This window comes from Symphalangus syndactylus, chromosome 6 (assembly GCF_028878055.3).
Source record: "Symphalangus syndactylus isolate Jambi chromosome 6, NHGRI_mSymSyn1-v2.1_pri, whole genome shotgun sequence".
NCBI lineage: Eukaryota > Metazoa > Chordata > Mammalia > Primates > Hylobatidae > Symphalangus > Symphalangus syndactylus.
Window position 1 is genome coordinate 131,664,639 of NC_072428.2, and position 20,565 is coordinate 131,685,203.

At 39.3% G+C, this 20,565-nt stretch overlaps 1 protein-coding gene across 1 annotated transcript in view; it reads left to right on the plus strand.

The window, feature by feature from the left end:
* AGK (acylglycerol kinase) overlaps positions 1-20,565 on the plus strand; it is a 103,876-nt gene that overhangs the window by 71,830 nt on the left and 11,481 nt on the right. Inside the window, exons 10-13 of the mRNA XM_055284268.2 lie at positions 11,754-11,833; positions 14,819-14,876; positions 19,102-19,252; positions 19,667-19,764. Of these exons, the coding sequence (XP_055140243.1) occupies positions 11,754-11,833; positions 14,819-14,876; positions 19,102-19,252; positions 19,667-19,764 (387 nt within the window). The remainder of the gene's footprint in view (positions 1-11,753; positions 11,834-14,818; positions 14,877-19,101; positions 19,253-19,666; positions 19,765-20,565) is intronic.

Genomic DNA, 20,565 nt, shown 5'->3' on the forward strand with positions numbered 1-20,565 from the left:
GGGCACCATGAATTGTGCCCACATAAAATGGCAAACAATTAAATGTGTGTTGACTGCTGCACCAACCAGCCATTTCCCTACCTTTCTCTGTTCCCTGTGACACAACAATATTGAAATTAGGCCAATTAATAACCCTACTTGGCCTCTAAGTGTTCACATAAAGAAGAGACACCTGTCTCTCACTTTAAATCAAAAGCTAGAGATGAGGCCAGGTGCGGTGGCTCATGCCTATAATTCCAGGACTTTGGGAGGTCCAGGCAGGTGGATCACTTGAGGTCAGGAGTTCAAGACCAGCCTGGCCAACATGGCGAAATACCACCTCTACTAAAAATACAAAAATTAGCTGGGCATTTAAAAAAAAAAGAAAAAAAGCTAGAAATAGGTATGCTTAGTGAGAAAGGCATGTTAAAAGTTGAGATAGGCTGAAAACTAGGCCTTATGCCATACAGCTAAGTTGTGAATGCAAAGGAAAAGTTCTTGAAGGAACTTAAATGTGCTACTACAGTGAGCATATGAATGATAAGAAAGTGTGGCCCGGTGCTATGGCTCACACCTGTAATCCCAGCAGTTTGGGAGGCCGAGGTGGGTGGATCACTTGACGTCGGGAGTTTGAGACCAGCCTGACCAACATGGAGAAACCCCATCTCTACTAAAAATACAAAATTACTGGGTGTGGTGGCTTATGCCTGTAATCTCAGGTACTTGGGAGGCTGAGGCAGGAGATCACTTGAACCCGAAAGGCAGAGGTTGCGGTGAGCCGAGATTGTGCCATTGCACTCCAGCCTGGGCAACAAGAACAAAACTTTTTCTCAAAAAAAAAAAGAAGAAGAAAAGAAAGTGAATCAGCCATGTTGCTGATAGGGAGAAAGTTTTAGTGGTCTGGATAGAAGACCAAATCAGCCACACATTCCCTTAAGCCACATCCTAATCCAGGGCAAGGCCCTAACTCTCTTCAATTTTATGAAGGCTGAGAGAAGTAAAGAGGCTGCAGAAGAAACGTTTGAACCTAACAGAGGTTGGTTCATGAGGTTTAAGGAAAGAAGCCCTCCTCCTAACATAAAGTGCAAGGTGGAGCAGCAATTAGCTGATGGAGAAGATGCTGCAAGTTATCCAGAAGATCTAGCTAAGATCATTGACGGAGGTACCCGTACTAAACCACAGATTTTCTGTATAGACAAAATAGCCTTTTATTGGAAGAATGTGCCATCTCAGACTTTAATAGCTAGAGACAGGAAGTCAATGCCTGGCTTCAAAGTTTGGGACAGGCTGACTCTCATGTTAAAAACTGCTGCAGCTGGTGACTTTAAGTTCAAGCCAATGCTCATTTACCATTCCAAAAGTCCTAGGGCCTTTAAAAATTATGCTACATCTACTCTGCTTGTGCTGCATAACTGGCAAAACAAATCCTGGGTGATAGCACATCTGTTTACAGCATAGTTTACTGAATATTTTAAGCCCACTGTTGAGACCCACTGCTCAGAAAAAACAATTCCTATCAAAATATTACTGCTTCTCGGGTGGTCGGGTGCATTGTTAATAAGCAGTAATATTTTAAGCCCACTGTTGAGACCCACTGCTCAGAAAAAACAATTCCTATCAAAATATTACTGCTTATTAACAATGCACCCGACCACCCGAGAGCCCTGATGGATATGTACAAGGAGATTAATGTTGTTTTCTTGCCTGCTAACAGACATTCATCCTGCATCCCATGGATCAAGGAATAATTTTGACTTTCAAGTTTTATTATTTAATAAATAAATTGGGGACCAAAGGTCATCAATAGATGAACTACAGTCTTGGCAACAAAGTGAGACCCCATTTATACGAAAAAATTTTGTAAAAAAATTAGACAGGCATGGTGGTGTGGGCCTATAGTCCCAGCTGTCATAGATAGTGATTCCTCTGATGGATCTGGGCAAAGTGAATTGAAAACCTTCTGGAAACGATTCACCATTCTAGATGCCATTAAGAACATTCATGATTCATGGGAGGAGGTCAAAATAACAATGTTAACAGAAGTTTGGAAGAAGTTGATTCCAACCCTCATGGATGACTTTAAGGGGTTCAAGATTTCAGTGGAGGAAGGAACTGCAGATGTAGTAGAATTAACAAGAGAACTGGAATTAGAAGTGGAACCTGACGATGTGATTGAAATGCTGCAATCTTATAAAATTTGAATGGTTGAGGAGTTGTTTCTTATGGATGAGCAAAGAAAGTGATTTCTTGACATGGAATGTAATCCTGGTGAGGATGCCATGAACCTTGTTGAAATGACAAAAAAAGGATTTAAAACATTACATAAATTTAGTTGACAAAGCATTGGCAGGGATTGAGAAGACTGACTCCAACTTTGAGAGAATTTCTGCTATAGGTCACATGCTATCGAACTGCATACATGCTGCAGATAAATTCATGAAAGGATGAGTCAATAGATACTACAAACTTCATTGCGGTCTTATTTTAAGAAATTGTCACATCCACCCCAACCTTCAGCAACCACCACCCTGATCAGTCAGCAGCTATCAGCATGGAGGCAAGATACTCTACAGCAAAGATTATGACTCGCTAAAGGCTCAGATAATTGTTAGCATTTTTTAATTTAGCATTTAATGTTAGCATTTTTTTTAAGTTAAGGTGCATTTTTTTTTGACATAATGCTGTTGCACACTCAATAGACTGTAGTATAATATAAACATAACTTTTCTATGCACTGGAAAACCAAAAAGTTTTTGTGACTCACTGTGATACTCACTTTATTGCAGTGGTCTGGAACCGAACCCACAACATCTGTGAGGTATATAGGAATTGCTCTCTATCTCCTCTCAATATAATTGAAATGCTGTTTTTGGTTCCTTTATTTTATTTACTTATTTTTTTTGGACAGGATCTCACTCTGTCACTGAGGCTGGAGTGCAGTGGCACAATCATAGCTCATTGCAACCTCAAAGCTCAAGGGATCTTCCTGCTTCAGCCTCCTTAAGTAGCTGGGACTACAGGCCCATACCACCATGCCTAATTTTTTACAAAGTTTTTTTGTACAGATGGGGTCTCACTTTGTTGCCTAGGCTGTAGTTCATCTATTGATGACCTTTGGTCAACAAGTAATTCATCCACCTCATATGGTTGTTTTGAATATTAAAAGAGTAAATAAATATAAAATACTTAGGACAGTGATTTTTACCTGTGTGTATGGTGGCCACCTCTTCCTCTCATGCCCTGCCACCTATTCTCATATCTCATCACTATTAGAGTAGCTTGTCTTTTTTTGAATTCAGGTTATTTGGTCATCTTGTAATCTTAGCTCTCTGATGAGCTTTTTTAAAGTTATGATTTTGTGGATTATCTGGCTTTTTCTCATTTTTAGGGTGGGACAACGTTCTTTGTACTTTCCTACATGCTAGGTGGGAATAGAATTTCCCATTTTTCTTATTGTGTAATGTTTTCTTACTGATTTATACATGAACTGATGAATTATTTTAGAAATATATTTTTTAAAAAGACTTAGAAGCAATGATACCTAATAGCAGTGATCATACCTGGCACCCAGAAGGTGGTTTTAAATACCATTCCCAATAAAAATAACCAAGGCTCTGTGAAGGGATGGCTTTCGCAGGGCAATAACAAGGCAAGAAAGTACTCAAATGCTGATGGAGATATCACAAAAGATGTAGCCTGCAGGTGTCCCACTCGCCAATTTTGGGACTCTTTGAATATTACAAAGAACAATAATGATGGATCATAATGCCTTAAAAATGAAGAATCCATGAGTTTCCAGTGACATTTCAGGATTGCCAGCTTGTAAATGCAGAAGGAATGATAGAAAATCGCCATATTTTAAATCACCTGCATAATAATTGATTCAGGTAGCGATCATCAGTGAATACTGAAACCACTGGATAAAAGATTGTTGGGAAACAAAGCCCACAGTCTCAAAGTATCTCAGATTACTTAATAATTTAAAAGGGAAAAATATACTTTGATAATGGAGAAATCTAGCATACGTCACTTTAACCAAGTGATGAAACTTAGCATCACGAATAATGGATAAACTGACATTGTCTGCCTCCCAAAGTGACATATTGAGAAGGATATAACATCACCTATGTATTTTGTTGCACAAAATGTTAACTAACTGAATATAATCATGAATAATTAGACATCCAAATTCTAAAAGCAAAAATTGGACTCCTCAAAAAATGTCAATGTCATGAAATCCAAAAGAAGGTAGATAGTCTGTTCAGGATTAAGGAATACTAAAGAAATAACTAACTGCAGTACAAGAGCCTGAATTGGAAAAATGAGAAACAATGGCAATCATAAAAGGCATTATTGGAACAATTAGAGAAATTGTTCCAATAATACATAATATCTTAAATATTATGTATTGATGTTAGATGTCTTGAGAGGGACAGTGGTGTTATGGTTATGTCTGTGTATGTTCTTGTTCTTAGGAGATGCAAGATGAAATATTTAGTGGTAAAGGGTCATGAAGTCTGCAATTTATTAGCAAATTTAACATCACTGGAGAACATATACACACAGATAAAGCTAATGTGGAGGAAATGTTGGCAGTTGGTGAATCTGGGTGAAAGGTATAAATGGTGTTCATTGTACCATTTAACAATTGTTTTGGTTTGACACTTTTCCAAAATAACCTTGGGGGTAAGAAGGTCCAGTAGCTATTGTCAATTCTTGATCAGGGTTCTCTATTAAAAAATAATTTAATTCTTAGAAAACAGATATTCTCACTTGGATAGTAGTTACATAGCGATTCCTTTTTCATCTAAACTCGTTTATTTTTCTGGAAAGGGCAAATTCCTAGGAAGGGAGAACTGCGAAGTTAAACAACCCTATAAATAGTGAGCCCCATGTTCTTAGATTTGGCCTTAAAATGTACCAGCTACATTCAGGATGAACATCTTATATTCATTCAGGTTCCCTGATATTTGTGAAAGAAGGGTCCTCACTGTGTCATGATTCCAAACTTCAATCCTAAAAAGTTGCTGTTAGTTACATAGAGCTTGCTATATGTATATTTACAATTGGTGAACCCATGAGCTTGCCTTTTCTTTTCTTTTCTTCTTGTGCACTGATGTCTGGACTTTTCACTATGATGTCATTGATCATGATAAAAGTGATTTAAATTGCAGTTGATCTTTTAGCATATAATAAAGCTAACTTGTTTTCACAAAATGGGATGGCTATGCTGAAATTTCAGCCTAGGAAAGGTACTACAGATTGTTATCTATAGAGATATTATTTAAAATACTGTTATTACCAAAGGGGGTGCATCAGGATACATCTCTTAATAACTGAGTGATTTATTCTTTCTTATATATGCGTTAGAAGTAATCCATCCCAGAGTATCTGAGATTTAACTGGAAATTCTTGCTGTGCATTTATTTATTTATTTATTTATTTATTTATTTATTTATTTATTTATTGAGATGGAGTCTCACTCTGTCACCCAGGCTGAAGTGCAGTGGCACAATCTTGGCTCACTGCAACCTCCACCTCCCTTCAAGCCATTCTCCTGCCTCAGCCTCCTGAGTAACTGGGGCTACAGGCACGTGCCACCACACCCAGCTAATTTTTGTATTTTTAGTAGAGACGGGGTTTCACCATATTGGTCAGGCTTGTCTTGAACTCCTGGCCTCATGATACACCCACCTCGGCCTCCCAAAGTGCTGGGATTACAGGCGTGAGCCACTGTGCCCGGACTGTGCTTATATTTAAATGTCTCTTGTCTCCTTTAGGTTTTTCTTTGAAATATACTGATTTTGTGAATTGATGAAACCAGTATCAAGTTTACCACAGGCTCTGTGTATTGATGACACAACCCAGAAAGAAAATTCTGAAAAGCATTTCCTAGAAAACGTGGTACAACAGTCTCTACTCTGGTTTCTAAGGAACCCAACTAAGTTGGATACATTTTCTCTTTTTTCCTTATTTCTGAAAATTAATTTCAGAATATGGGGAAAAAGATTATAGACAAAGTCTTGTACTATAAGCATTATAGATAAAGCTTGATACATTTTTCTTCTTTTAAAGAACAATCCAACCCTATTAAACATATGTCTGACGATTCTCCAAAGATAAAAGAAATGGTTCTTGGAACAATAATGCCTTATCTTTAGCTTTTTAGATTGTTCAATCTATGTTCACATTTCACTTGAATTTCCCACTCAGTGAGGAAGTCGAGGTGAGATTTGTATCCTCATTTGACAGGTTAGGGAAAAAAAGAATCCTTTGATTATGACGAGTTGTGCTGGAGATGTAACTAGAATTTAGATTTTCTTTCTCATAGTCTGTTGGTTTTTCCACTTAACTGCTTTGTCCAGGTGGCATCATACTTGAAACCATTCCATGATTTTTGAAGGGCAGTTTTTCCCATATAGACATCTACAATGCCTGATAACTTGGCTTTAATTACTGGGAAGGTTTATAGAATTCTTTCTAGCTTTTTCTTTTTGTTTTTTCAACTAGATTCTTAAGACCCTGCCAACCCAGAACCAAATAAGGCATAGAGGGGAGTTCATGGGGAGTTAGAACCTTTCCCTTTTCCCTATTTGCCATTCCTGGCTAATTACATGGACTCCTTTTTAGACCCTGGCTTTGATCATTCTCTTAAGATGATGCTTGAAGCTGCTTCAGAACTCCTTTAGAACACCTTCTACTTTGTTTCTTTCTCTTTATCTAGGATCCCTGAAATTTCCAGATTAGGCATCTATCTAGTTTATAGGACTTGTTTTCTTTTCAGTGTTCCTTAAGCGTTTATTCCAACCCGCTCGCTCCATTATTTTCTTCCACAAACCCTAGGCCATTTTCTCCCAGGGATTTACTCTTTCTAGGGGAGTCTGTGAATTGGGGCAGCACATCTCCTTTGCTGTGAAGATCTGACTGTGTGTTTGTCTTTCTTTTTCTTTTTGTTTACTGACCCAACCATCTCAAAATTTGACTGCTTACCCAGACTTTTAGTGGGTTAAGATACAGTGGCACTTTGTCTATTATTGGCTTCTACTTTGTCCATCTGACCTTGCATGCTTTTTCTGTGTTCATGTGTACCCCGACAGGGACTAGTCTCTCCATGACTGGTCCTCAGGGCTCTTCTGAATCCTGATAGTCCTATGCCTATCTGGAATACTAATTATTCTCTAGATCTGCTCACACATATTCTTTCTTGCTGGCTCATTTCCTGTTGTGAAGAGCCATTCTCACCTTTTGCTAGGACACAGCACTCCACATCAGTGGAACTTTGGGGTGACAAGGCTTTTTATTTAATTCTAATGGAATGTTCCTAAAAATTCTTCCCCTGAGATGAAGAAAGAGAAAACAAGGTTAGAGGATCAGTCAGCAACCCTCAGTACTTATCTCAGCACTTCTTGCCTACACTACATGCTTTAGAACAGCATTTACCACGAAATATTAATTATGCAAAAATGTCCTCCCAAAGAAGGACTGCACAGTTAACAACTCAGGAAAGCTGTATATTGCGCTTCCTCTTTTGGAAATGTGTAATGTACGTTAACATATTAAAGACTCTAAGAAGAACTGCAGTAAACATAACTTGCTTCAAACCAAGTAAGTTTGGTATTTTCCAATTTATTTCACCATGGAATCTTCTATCATCATCATCAGCAGCAGCAGCAGCGTCCTCAGACATAACACTTGTTAGCATGTTATGAAACATTTGGGGAAATGATGCTATAGACGTATACTGTTATTTCCCTCCCTTAGACTAGAATCACTTTCTTCTCTCCTTTCTCTTCTTTCCAGTTCTTTCCAACCTCCCCTAATCTAAGTACCTTGTTTTTTTTTTTTTTTTTTTTTTTTTTTTGAGACGGAGTCTCGCTCTGTCGCCCAGGCTGGAGTGCAGTGACGCAATCTCGGCTCACTGCAAGCTCCGCCTCCCGGGTTCACGCCATTCTCCTGCCTCAGCCTCTCCGAGTAGCTGGGACTACAGGCGCCCGCCACCACGCCCGGCTAATTTTTTTTTTTGTATTTTTAGTAGAGACGGGGTTTCACCGTGGTCTCGATCTCCTGACCTCGTGATCCGCCCGCCTCGGCCTCCCAAAGTGCTGGGATTACAAGCGTGAGCCACCGCGCCCGGCCGTACCTTGTTTTTTAAATGCTGGCCAAGTAGTGCAAAGTTGCAGTTAGATAGGAGGAATAAGTTTTGAGATCTATTGCACAGCAGGGTGACTATAGTTGATAATAATGTATATTTAAACATAACTAAGAGAATAAACTTCAAATGTCTCACCACAAAAAAGGATAAGTAAATGAAGCGATGAATATTTAATTAGCTTGATTTAATCATCCCACATTGCATACACATGTCAATTACATTGTACCCCATAAACATATACAAGTGTGATTTATCAATTAAAAATAATAATTTACATTTTGTTTTAAAATCTGTATTTTCCTTGGCCATCCATCTCCTTAGCTCCCCCCACCCATTGTACAGTTGTACCTACTTCCCTGATACTCAATAGGTATCTCAATATAAATCAGAAGCCTGGTGTATGAAAACTTACCACACTATTATACTTAGCAATTTTGTTAAGGTGAAGGCATTAAGTGGGATTTAATTTAGACAATTTTTAGATTCAGTTCTAGATGACAGAATTAAGAGGGACACTGACAAACAACAGAGGGGTTGGGGTAAACAAGATAATGAGGCTGTTAAAATCATGGCGGAACAATGGAAAGACTAGACGTTTAGCTTGGAGAGCATAAAGGCTAGGGAGGGAATCTAAGTGCTTCGAGGCAGGGAGTATGTTAGTGTGTTCACCATTGTGTCCTCAACTCCCAGCACCATGCTTGGCTGAGTAGGAGTTCCGTCAATACTGAGTGGATGAGTGAAAACATATCTGTCTTCAGATACGTCAGAGGTGACATTTGTGAAATTCCAGTGAGGGTAGGGATATTTTTGGCTCACGTAAAAGCTTTATGAGGTTATTCTGTCACCTCATTTTATGACTAAATATAGTAATTTTTAAATTTTATGTATTTATTTATTATAAATTTTATTTACTATTGGCCACTCACTGCTAGCAGGTGAGGTTACAGTGGTGACAGCCCCTTTATACACTCATAGGAGATAATGTAGAGAAGGTTGTTTAAGCAAAAGATGACCCTGTTTTCAGAGGTAGAAGCCAGTGTTCAAAAGTTAAGTGACTTGCCTAGGATCACTTAGGTATTCTGTGAGGATTCTCACTTTAAAACAATTGGTCTACGTTATTATACCATTTTGTAAATCTTTAGTGGTCAGCATGTAACATTCCTAAGAAATAATATAGTCTTTAAATGATCACTTACACTTTGATAAAATCATCACTTATTACACCCCAAAATTCTGGAGTCATCTTTGACTCCCCCATTCAGGGCAAGAAGTCATGTTGGCTCTATCTTCAAAATATATCCAAAATCAAGCATTTCTTCTTGCCACTCTGTTCTTACCACTCTGGTCCCAGCTGCCTTCATCTTTTATCCGGATCATTCCAGGAGTCCTCAAACTCTTATCATTCCCTCTCCCCTTGCCTCCCTACAGTCTGTTGTCAGCACAACAGCCAGTGTGTGGTCAGGAGTTAGAGCATGTCACTTCTCTGCGCAGAGCCCATCAACAGCTTCCCATCTCCGAATAACACTGAAGTCATTCAAAGGCCTTCAAGGCCAAACACAGTCCAGTCCCTGTGACCTCTCCGGCCTCATTTGGATTTCTCATGTACTTCAGGTCTCTGTTCAAATGTTACTGTATCATTGATATCCTCCATCACCTCCTTATATTAATAAGCAATCCTGGGCATGGTGGCTCACACCTGTAATCCCAGCACTTTGGGAGGCCGAGGCAGGTGGATCATCTGAGGTCAGTAGTTGGAGACCAGCCTGGTTAACATGGTGAAACCCCGTCTCTACTAAAAGAATACAAAAATTAGCTGGGCGTGGTGGCGCGCACCTGTAATCCCAGCTACTCAGGAGGCTGAGGCAGGATAATCACTTGAACCTGGGAGGCGGAGGTCGCAATTAGCCAAGATCGTGCCACTGCACTCCAGCCTGGGCAACAAGAATGAAACTCCGTCTAAAAAAGAAACAAAAAACAAAACAAAATTTAAAAATCTTCCTTACCCTCAATGTCTGGGCTGTTTTTTCATCCCACTCTCTCTGCTTTCTACTATTTCTAGCTCCTTTATTGTTGGTACATAAAGGAATGATTAGAGAAAAGTCTTTACCTTACCATTCCCTCTTGGTTGCTGATGCCCCTGTGCTGGCTGTCTTATGGGTTCATGTGTGAATTCTTTGGGATTCCTCCCCATGGCGTACATAGTTTTCTGATGTTAGAGATGTGTTCTAGCTCCACCTTTTTCAGCTTCCTGTGGAAAGCATCCAGGCTTGGCTCCCTCCACAGTTTCTCACTGCTTGGATACTATCATCCCTGGGCTAGGCTCTTAGATGGGGTATTGTCAAGATGACTCAAAGCCCTGTTATCTTCCACAATATCTACTGGCACCCAGAAAACTAATATGTCCTTGCTGTACCAGCCACTGAGTTGCTGCACCTTCTCCTTTTTTTCTCTGCCATTTCTCTCTGGTTCCCTTGTCCCTTACTAAAGCAGGTACAGAGAGTGAAGATGCAAGTCTACTGCACGAGCAGATACTCGACAAAGGGATGAGAGGCCAGCATCCTTTCCTTGCAGGCTTCTTTTATTGTGTTTGATTCTCCTAGAAATTTCTCTGATTCTCCTAGTTATTCCAAAGCAAATGACTTGCTTTTGGCATAGTGGAAAGAGGAGTGAAAGTGGTGTTGGGGGAAGCACTCTTACCCTTGCGGAGAGGACAGCATGCTTTCTCTAGGCAGCGACTTGCACTGCCAAGGATTTGCCTCCAGTTCCTATTCTTCTGCTTGCCCTGGCTGTGGTGGGAATCAAGCTGGTTCTGTCCACTTTTAGCAACTTCTGTGGAGTCTTATGTAGCATTTGGTAGCTCTCTTTAGAGTGTGGGGGCACTGGGTGCCTGTCAGTTTTCAGCTCTTAGACTTTAGATGAAATTCTGAGCTACAGGAAAAATTCCATTTAGAATCCTGGTACCTAGATTATTTATAATTTTTAAGGAAGGTTCAGGGTGGAGTATAAACTCTTAGGGACATTGGCTGTATTGTGTATTTTTTCTACATATTGCTTAATTCACTGATTTATTAGAAACTCACTGATTATAATATGCAGTATTTGGCCATAAAGCATTGGACTAAATCCAAATCACTTTTTATTTCGACTTTTTGTAACACGTATTTGACTGTATTTTCAGATATTCAGGTGAAACATTCTAGAGTACCAGGATTCTGATCTGACTTGAGAGCTCTTGATCCTATAAGGAAAATGCAGGCTTAAGTTATCTTTGCCTTGGACAAGTACATGAAAGAAAAGAAATTCTAGCTGACCTGACTACTGACTGGCTGAAGAGGTAACATAGTTAGTTACTCTCAAATTTACAGTCCAAAGTATAACAGTATGTTCCCCTGCCAGCAGATTCATGAAACCTGTTGTGTAAAAATTACCTTCATATTACAGTGTGGCTTATTCAAGTATTTTTACTAAGCACTCACAGGGTTAATGTCTTTAATGTTTGAGCAGACTTTCTAGAATTTTGGTTTGATGAAAAGTAGGCCATGAACATTTGTTGAGTACTTACATGTAAAGAGTTCCGAGTGATTGTAATCATGAATTTAAATGAAATGTATTTAACTTCCAGGGTGAAAAGGAACAGCCTGTGTTTGCAATGACCGGCCTCCGATGGGGATCTTTCAGAGATGCTGGCGTCAAAGTTAGCAAGTAAAGGATTACTATATTGATGTGTGATGTTTTTTAAAAAAATCTTATTCTGTCCCTGCCTTTCAGGTTTTAACTCACAGTAATCTTCTGGGAATAAATTTGGTGGGCCTGGAAGCTGAATTATGTGTGAATAATGGAGGTAGGAACAATCAGGTAGAGGTTTATGTCCTATATGCAGAAAGGCTGGGGAAAGTTGCAGCTTCCTCAATACTAGCTGGGCAGTAGCTGAAGAGGAGAAGGGTATGTCTCTATTTTTAGACACACTATTTGAGCATAGGTTAGGCTCAAGCTAGGCTGTAGGGAGAACTGGATTGCCTATCATTCTGCAGCTGCTTAGCTGGGTACCAGGTGGAAGGGACTGCCTGGGCTACAGCCTTACGGAGCTGTTGCAGTCAGACGACTTTTCCTGAGAGGTATTTTTGTGAAGGCCTCGCAGATTGGGAGACCACAGGCCGCTGCTCTTAGAGGAGGAAGAAAGACGGCGCCTGGCTGTGTTGTGAGATGGGAGAAACAGGCCTATCAAGGAGCTAATTAGAGGGCCAGCATTGGCTTTTCATGGGAATTGACTTATTTTTGGAGAATCCATTGTATGCAATGAAACTCTTGGCTTGGAGAGAGGGTGTGTCGTGTTCCGTTTGCTGTGGAGAGGTAAAGTAGGCAACGGCTTGCTGAGCAGGACTGAAGGGGACACCATGTGAGATTCGCTTCATACCTGGTGGGTGGTGGTATTTTCTCTTTACCTTTTCTTAAAATCGAGGGCTTACAGTTTGAGTATAGTTTAAATGAATTGTGGCTGATCTCACACATAGCTCTCAAGAAATTGCTCTTTCACTTCATAGGCCAGCCTGCCATGCTTTTTTTTTTTTTTTAACAGAAATTTCTCTCACTTGTTTCACTTTATTATTCTTGCTAATGAGATTCCTGACAGTGGAATGTCAAAAGAGAGACATTACCATATTATATTACACTTTGCATTCTAAAGTATTTCACATCTTTTTATTTGCAAGTGTGCCATGATTATGGGATTCCACAAATTACCTTGTGTTTGATCTGAAATCTCAAATCCAGCAGCTCACCAAGAGAAACTGCTTAGCTTTCCCTAAAAAAGTCTGGTTAGGACAAATTGCTTTCCAAAATGTGGTAAGCAACAATAAAGCACAGTACAGGTCAACGCCTTCAGGACTACTTTATATACTTGCCCCATATCTCGATTGGTTTCTGAACAAAGAATTTTAAAATTCTGATTGTCATTATGTGCTACCTTGGCTAGGCCCATCCACAGAGTTGCTCTTTGTATTAAGAAAGAAATGGTAGAGATATGAGAAATCATTTCCTAGCTGGCTATAGGAAGATTACAAAGACAGTGGCAAAATGTACTATTGGTAGAGATGAAGGAAACTGAGGAAACTTTAGAAGGTAACTGCCTGCGTTGAGATGACCTTCTACTTGGCTAACTAGGGAAAGAAGCAAACTATAAAGTAAATTTTAAAAAATACTAACACAAAAAATCAGATGATCAAGGGCCTCATTAGTAGTAGCACAATATCAACCTGAGTAATAATTTAGAATGTTTCTGCATTCCCTCTTGGATTATATCTAAGCTCTTTGTCTGTTATTCCAGGCCCAACTTATTCTGTCATCACCCCTAATTATATAATTATGTATCTTTACTTCTAAGCTTTTCCCTCTTTCTCTGGCTGTTATCCTATTTCCCATACTCTAAGTTTTGTACCCTGACTTTATTCTGTGCCATTCATTTTATAGGCATGGCTGCTCCAATGATTTTAGGCCCTTAATGATTTTTTGGCTCTTTTTGATTCCCCTTACCAATAAGCAGTGATCAGTTTATGCTTTTCCATATAGTCATTCATTGTTTGCTTTTACTTATTTGGGTCTTATTTTCTCAAATCATAAGCTCTCAAAGGTGGGAAATTTATACTTTATATTTCTTCTGTTTCCTCCACATTCATAGTGGGTGCTAAATAAATGTATATGATCAGAACCAATAGAGAGCAGTTAATGTTGAATGATTTGTTAACAGAGACAAGTTTTAAGAGAAGAATCTATTTTATGCTGTTTTCTAATTCCGATTAGGTGTCTTCCTCTCTCCAGTAGCTTTTACGTATTTAGCAATATGCAATAGATTCTTGTTATTCCCAGATTTAACATTTGCCATTTTAGAGCTATATAACATGAGTAATGTGAAATTATGCTGGTTTACACGTTTTTAATTGAGTGTGCCTATGTGCATTTGTGTGTGTGAGAGGACATCGTGTACAGGATCTAGTCGTTTAGCTTGGGATCAGCACATCAGAGCATGCAGTGTTTGCATCTTAGTATGGCTGCATCATCCTTTACTCATAGCTCTTTTGAACGTACACTTGACCCATTGTATGCATAGATATAAACAAATACAGATAGAGAATATTTGGGGGAAAAAAAATTCCACAAAATTCCGAAAAGCAAAACTGGAATTGGCTGCACACCGAGTTCTGTGTTGAATCCGTGCAAATAAAGTGATGTGTAGGCATTCTGTTAAGTGTTATAAGCAATGTAGAGATGATTTAAAATATACAAGAGAATGTACATAGGTTATGTGCAAATATGCCATTTTATATCAGGGACTTGAACATCTGCAGACTTTGGACTGAGGGACAACTCTATACTGAACTGTATTCTATGGCTTAAGGGATGTGTTTAAAGGATGTTGTGAATTTAGTGACTCAAGGAGCCTGGTTATATATCTCTCATAAACTGCAAGAATCTTTACTGCATAACTAATTACATATAGCTTGACAAGGCATCGAAATGTGGATTTAAAATTGAATGTAATACTCTTTTATACTAAGCCATAACCTCCTAGCTACCAGAATAGCCACTCATAGCAGAGATGTAATTCTAATGTATTGTCTGCCGTGAATGGTATCTATCATATGATAGTTCTTTTGATATTCTTATCAGATTTTTATCTTGGTCTTTTCACAGGTACTGGTATCTTGGGCCTCTAAAAATCAAAGCAGCCCACTTTTTCAGCACTCTTAAGGTAAATGTGATTTACAGTGTAGAAATTTGCTGTGTTATTTTGTTGTTTCTCTGTAATGCATATATTTGGTATTTTTTTTTTAATTCCTTGCTACAGATGAATGTGGCATGCTTCAACACTAAAACAGGGCATGTTTGATTAAATACAATTACAAAATGCATTCCTGTTTTGATAAGCAATCACCCTTCATCTACCAATTCATTCCCTCTACTACCAAACCCATATTTAATCTCTCTTAAGCATTCTACTTCCCTTTGCTATTAATTCACTCTCTTGCCCGACAGACCTTGAACATAATGACATATATCTCACTGATTATTTGTATGCTTGTCTATGTTAGTACCTGGAAATGAATTGAAGACTTGTATCTGAATATATAATATCTAATTGTACAGGTTTGTGTTTATATCAGTAGGTTTCAAACTATACTAGCTAAATATGGGTGATGGTTACTGTATTGGAGAGTATAGATATGGAACATTTCCATGATCAGAAAAAGTTTTGTTGGGCAGTGCTACTCTGTACGATACAATAAAAAATACTGGCATAGAGAAAAGCCTAACAACTTTTATTAGTGAAAATGCTAATAGAAAAGTCATCTTTAACTGTGGACTACAGACTATATTCAGCTGTTATGCAAATCAAAGCGGTATATTGATAGTTTGGCTGGCCAATCTGAAAATTGGCAGATGGGGTTTGGATGTAGTGAGAAGGTTGGTTCCAATGTTAATATTCAGAGTTACTGAGTGTTTTTCTAATTATAAAAGTAATACATGTTCCTTGCAAAACATTTGGAAAACATAGCTTCTTTTACCTTTTAAAAAAATTCTGGCTGGATTAAAAAATTAAATGTAAAACCCTAAAATCACTAAACTACTAGAAGTAAATGTATATGATTTTAAAAATGAACTTGGCAGGGCAAGGTCTTTATATACAAAGGGCAAACTGGATTAGTAAAATCGGTTATTCCTCGAGGGAATAATTTCATTGGTGGAGTTGTGAGTGCATTTAGGAAGAAACAGAGTAGCTACATATTTAAATGGAATATAAACTGTTTCCACTATTTATTCAGCAAACAATAGTTGATATATGCTTGGGATACAAAGTCAAATGGGAAAGGTTTCCTGCCCTCAAGAAGTATTCAGATGCTGGGAGGGAAGTGTAAGTAAATCAGCAGTTTGGCAAGCGCTGTGAGAGAAAGATAGAAAGACTAAGAAGGGAGCAGAGAGGAGGGGCATCCAAATCTAATGAGGGTCAGAAAATCTTCCCAGTGGAGGTGACAATTACACTAAATTTTGAAACATTTAAAGGCTGTGTGAAGTCACAGTGGTGTGACATGGCCTTTAATTATGATTAATGCAGTAAAATGGCAGGAAGTGAAGCCAGTGGGTTAGGTAAGGGCAGGTTATGGCGGGTTTTGATGTGCAATTTGACTTTTATCCTTAAAGCAATGGGGAGTTATTGAGTCTTAAGCAGAGGCATGACATGAGCAGATTTGCATCTTAGAAAAATTGTTTTTTTCTAAACAGAAAAACAGGATGTGGGTAGCTCAAGGCAAGGACATGAGATAGAAGATTCTTAAAGTAGTCAGGTGGGAAGTGACATATAGACTAAGGAGGTAACAGTGAGTATTGACAATAGAAGACAGATTAAAGAACTGTTAAGTTAGAACCTCAAAAGTCAGAAGAATGTAGGTTTATCAGATTTCTGGTATGAGGGACTAGAGTTTGGTAACTGGAGTTTTCCACTGATGTTGATAATACTAGAGTAAATCAAGTTTGTGAAGAGAGATGAAATTTTCAGTTTAATCTATGTAGAGTTTAACATACCTGTGGTACAGACAAGCAAAGATACAATTGTGATTTAGGTCTGGAATTCAGCAGAGAGGTCTGGACTAAAGAAACAGATTCAAATGTCATAAGCGTGTGAGCAGTGTTGAAACCATGGGTTGGGTGAAATTACCATTGAGTACAGATGGCTAGCAATATCCCTAAGGGACATAAACATTTAAAGAACCACCAAAAATGACTGAGAAGTGCTAAGAGAAAATGCAGGAAAGAATACTAACATAGAAGCCAGTAGAAGAGAGAATTTCAAGAAAAAAGTAAGAGTTTCGAGAAGCAAAAGCAAAGACTTTAAATATATAGACGAGAGTATCCATCGAATTTGGCAGCCTCCAAAGTGTGGTGGCTGAAGCCAGACTGAAGAAAGTCAAGAAAAGTGATGTAAAGAAGTGGAGACAGCAAGGACAGGGCTACTCCTTCAAGAAACCTGACTTTGAAGAGAAGGAGATAGGGAAGGCAAAAGCTGAGAGAAACATGGGGTCAATATGGAGTTTTTAAAAGTGGAGAATATCCATGTGTTTCTAGACTGAAGAAAAAGAAAACAATGTGAGGAGGTGAGAAGGGAGACAGAAAGCATGACTGAATTGGCAAAATCCAAGAGCAGGTAGAAGGGTGTGGGATCTAGAGTACTGGATTGTCCCTGGACAGGACAAGAGACACCTTTTTTCATTGATACAGGAGAGGAGTAAAGGGTAGGTCCAGATGAAAATGAGATTAGAGAAAGTTAAGGTATTCTCACTGATGTCCCTGATGTTCTCACTGAAGTGTAGGAAGCAAAGTGATCCTGGCAGAAAGGCGGTGGGTAGTGGTATGGGGTATCCTGAAGAAAGATGAATGTGGGAGGAGGCTTAGGATTATCAAGTAGCACTGAAGACCTGAGGCTAACAATTTGTAGACATGAATGCTCCTTTGGGTGACTGCTTTTCCCTGTATTAATACTCAGCAGGAGTATCATTTTCTCCTTTAGTAATACTGAGCCATGATGTAAGAGTACAGGAACTTAGTGACAAGGCTGATCCAGAATTGGGGCTTTTTAGGACATATTGTAGAAGAATAAAGACACAGGAAAGCCAAGAGTAAGTGGAAAAAGCAAGCGATTGAAAGTAACTGACTATCAGTTTGGCACTGAGGGAAAAAGAGTGGTCAGGGAGCAGAATCCTCAATGTGATTGAAAACTTGGTGCAGTTAGGTCTTCAGGGGCCCACAATAAAACCCCTCTCTTCCTCGTTTTAGTTTGAACCAAGGTATGAAAACAAATGCAGGAACTAGGCAGATGAAGATCAAAATGTCATCTTTATAAATGTCAGCAGGAGTGGAGGACAAAGCACAGATATGTGGTCTCTATCTGATCTCCTAACACTGTGAACTGAAGGTGTACATTGAAACAGCTCCTTCAGGGCAGAGACCACCAGAAGAAGCTAATTTTCACCACATGAAAATTAGAAGAAGCAGTGAACGTTTGAGACAAAGACAGCTGCTGTCAGAGAGAAATGAAAGGGCTAGATCCATGCACTGGTCCTTCTAGACTTGGGGAGGAGTCAGTGGTGAAGTGAGAGAAGCCAGTATTGCTACTGCTTTGTAATTCACCACCTGGAAACTTGAGAACAGGGAAGCATTTCACCCTAAGAGACACAATGGGCACAAAAGAATCAACCAGAAGAATATGGGATGTGATTAGAGAGTAGGATCTCAGGGTTTTAAATTTCCAAAGTGGAGTAGTTCTGGGTGACATTAGGGGCCAGGATGTGGCCATGGAAATGGGTGGATGTGGTGAATCAGAGGTGATGTCAAGGGCTGAGAGGCTGGGGTAGGGTTTTAATTATTCATGCGGTCAGGATGTGATCCAGGATGACACTAGACTTGGGATGCCAGGATGTAGAAGACAAAAAAAATTAAGAGTGTGAGGGTGATGGGCTTTGAAGCAGAAGTGAGAAGCCTTGGGCTGGATTGTGAGCCTGGGCTAAACCATTCTGGCCTGTGTGTGGAATAAGATTCCAGAAGTGAGGTAGGTACTTGATGCAGCTGGATTTCCTCAGTTTCATTTTGCATCACCATCTGTAAGCCAAAGATAAATTTATTATGGATGACCCTATGTTCATTCACCCTCTTTTTGGACAAGTGTAAACGGTGGTGGTTAGCCCATTTTAGGGGGAGCAATGGAGGCAGTACTTGCTGACTTCATCATTTTTAAGATGTAGCTTTAAGAGGAAAAGAAAGCTTGAGGATTCCATGCTCCAAACTAGCATTCCATCCAGTAAGAGGAGATTATTAGTTCACTTTCTAGCAGGTATAGGTAGACAAATAAATAACTTTTGCAGAGAGAAACTCCCAGAGTGGAATTGTATATGCATAACAAAATTTTTCTCTCTCCACATTAAAAGGAGTGGCCTCAGACTCATCAAGCCTCTATCTCATACACGGGACCTACAGAGAGACCTCCCAGTGAACCAGAGGAGACCCCTGTACAAAGGCCTTCTTTGTACAGGAGAATATTACGAAGGCTTGCATCCTACTGGGCACAACCACAGGATGGTGAGCAATGTGGTGTCTGAAGATTGGAGGGCGCTGGGCAGTTCAGAAGTGCCCTCCCTAAAGTAGACCTCCAAAATCAGTTTTAGAGACTTAACTAGAGCAGGAGAAGCCTTTCAGGGATCATTGAATTCCTCCTTCTGTGTGCCACCAGAGCAGGCCCAGGTAATGTGCCATCAATGGGCATAGCAGTCTCTGCACAGTCTTTCTGTTAATGTGACTGCTTTTGGTAGTGATGTTTTAGGCACAGAGATGGCATTTTTACCTCTGTATAAGAAGCATGAAATAAATAAAATGAAGGCAAAGAGTCAGCAGAAAGGTTGAGAAGCTGAGCTGAGCAGCTAGCAGCTAGCCGTCTGCGGTGGGTGGTGAAATGTTAATGGAAGAAACTGACCTGTATCTAATGGATTCCCACAGCCCTTTCCCAAGAGGTGAGCCCAGAGGTCTGGAAAGATGTGCAGCTGTCCACCATTGAACTGTCCATCACAACACGAAACAATCAGCTTGACCCGACAGTAAGTGTGCTTTTTTATTAGAAAAGCATTTGGTACCTAAGAAAAGTGACAATAGCTATAGTCCTCTCCCACTAATTCAGTTATTTTTATTTTTACCATGTGAAGATAGAGAGGGCAGGCAGAGGAGAAAGAGGATGTGGTGTGCCTTTAAGGAATAACAGCAATGAGGAGAAGCTGCCACCTGCAGGAGTGGCATAAATGCTTCTGGGGCTCTGATCACATGTTCTGCTCATTGCTTAATTGGCATTCAGAGAACTTAGGGCAAGAGAGCTTTAGAAATGAAAATTAGCTATTCCCATTTGTCACTGGAAAAAAATTGTGGAACTTTTACTTGAGTAAATATCCATGGTTTTTGTGACTATACTAAATATGTCAAATTAGATCCTCAGGAGAAAAATACCCACACACATACATCTGTATCTATATCTACATATGATTTATTTAGGCCCAATCTATAGGTATGCGCTATCCCATATGGTAGCTATTAGCCACATGTGGCTAGTTAAATTTAAATTAATTAGAATTAAATACAATTCAAAACTTAGTTCCTAAGTCACACTCACCACATTTCAAGGGCTCAAGAGCCATGTGGCTAGTAGCCACCATATTGGAAAGCACAGGTATACAGCCTGTCTGTCAGTGCAGAAGGTTCTGTTGGGTGGTGCTACTATAGACGATACACCCAAAAGTATTGAAATAAAGCAGGCATTGGCAAACTGGTCTGCCACCTGTTTTTGTATAGCCCAGAAGCCAAGAATCTTCTAATTTTAAATGATACAAAGAAAATCAAAAGAATAATTT